Source organism: Sinocyclocheilus rhinocerous, unplaced genomic scaffold (assembly GCF_001515625.1).
Source record: "Sinocyclocheilus rhinocerous isolate Xijiao unplaced genomic scaffold, SAMN03320098_v1.1 scaffold433, whole genome shotgun sequence".
NCBI classification, from domain to species: domain Eukaryota; kingdom Metazoa; phylum Chordata; class Actinopteri; order Cypriniformes; family Cyprinidae; genus Sinocyclocheilus; species Sinocyclocheilus rhinocerous.
In genome coordinates, this window is record NW_015627897.1 from 606,424 (window position 1) to 607,436 (window position 1,013).

The 1,013-nt window shown below is 39.1% G+C and overlaps 1 protein-coding gene across 1 annotated transcript in view; it reads right to left on the minus strand.

Annotated features, from left to right (window-relative positions):
• Positions 1–590, minus strand: part of LOC107736987 (ADAMTS-like protein 3) — a 4,103-nt gene extending 3,513 nt beyond the window's left edge. The window contains exon 1 of the mRNA XM_016548377.1: positions 389–590. Within this exon, the coding sequence (XP_016403863.1) occupies positions 389–496 (108 nt within the window). The 5' untranslated portion in view covers positions 497–590. The remainder of the gene's footprint in view (positions 1–388) is intronic.
• Positions 591–1,013: the final 423 nt, after the last annotated feature.

A 1,013-nucleotide genomic window follows, 5' to 3' on the forward strand; every position in this document is an offset into this window, starting at 1 on the left:
TGTGTGTGTGTGTGTGTGTGTGTGTGTAATATTTCACAATATTACTGTTTTTACTATATTTTTAATCAAATACATGCAGCCAAGGTGAGCAGAAGAGACTTTAAACATTAAAAAATCTTACCAACCTCATAGCTTTGCATGGTCTTGGTAAGGTTTAACAGTAAATCCACAGAATATAAAATAATTATAATTGGTGACCAGTATGGGTTTTCAGTGGTTACCATCAATATCAATATCTAGAATATCTGCTATATTGGCTACCGGGCAAAGCTATTGATCTCAAAAATAGCCAGATATCAAACGAATATCACAAATTATATACATTATTTTATATCATTGCTCCACACTAAAGAGGTTAAAATGAATGTAAATGTGGCAGTAAACGTACCTTGCCCCAGGAGCCGGTGAGCCACTCCACACACGCGTGTGAGCTGCACTCTTCCCTGTCTTCAGGCCGACGAGATCCTTCACACGCTGAGCTGGACAAAACCCTCATGCTCCCCAAGGCCTCCACCTGCTGACAGGAGACCCGCCTCTCTCTGAAGCCCCGCCCACAGGAACTAGAGCATCTGGACCACACTGTTGACACCCAACTGACAGATACAGCAAAAACAGTCAGGAGAGCTTCAAAATGACTTAAAAAGCTCATGTGAGTACTTTTTAAATGATTTAATGAAATACGAAATACTGCACAATCAGCCAGAAATTTTCATTATGCATGAACTATGCCTAGATGACCTATATTCTTTTTAAATGTGCAGTATGCTACAAAGCACACTGTATGAGTTTATACCACGATGCAATGCACTCAACTTGACCTTCCAGTTCCAGTGTGATTGATGAGCCAGAAGTCACGATTTCACATCTGTTTCTTAATCAGACTGCCAAAAAATATAGATCATAACTGTAGGCTATTCACTGAATAAATATGCAACATAATGAGGCCATGTGATAATATAGCATACTCCTGTTTGATGTTAGTATACAGTAGAAAAGACACAGTATTCAGTAAG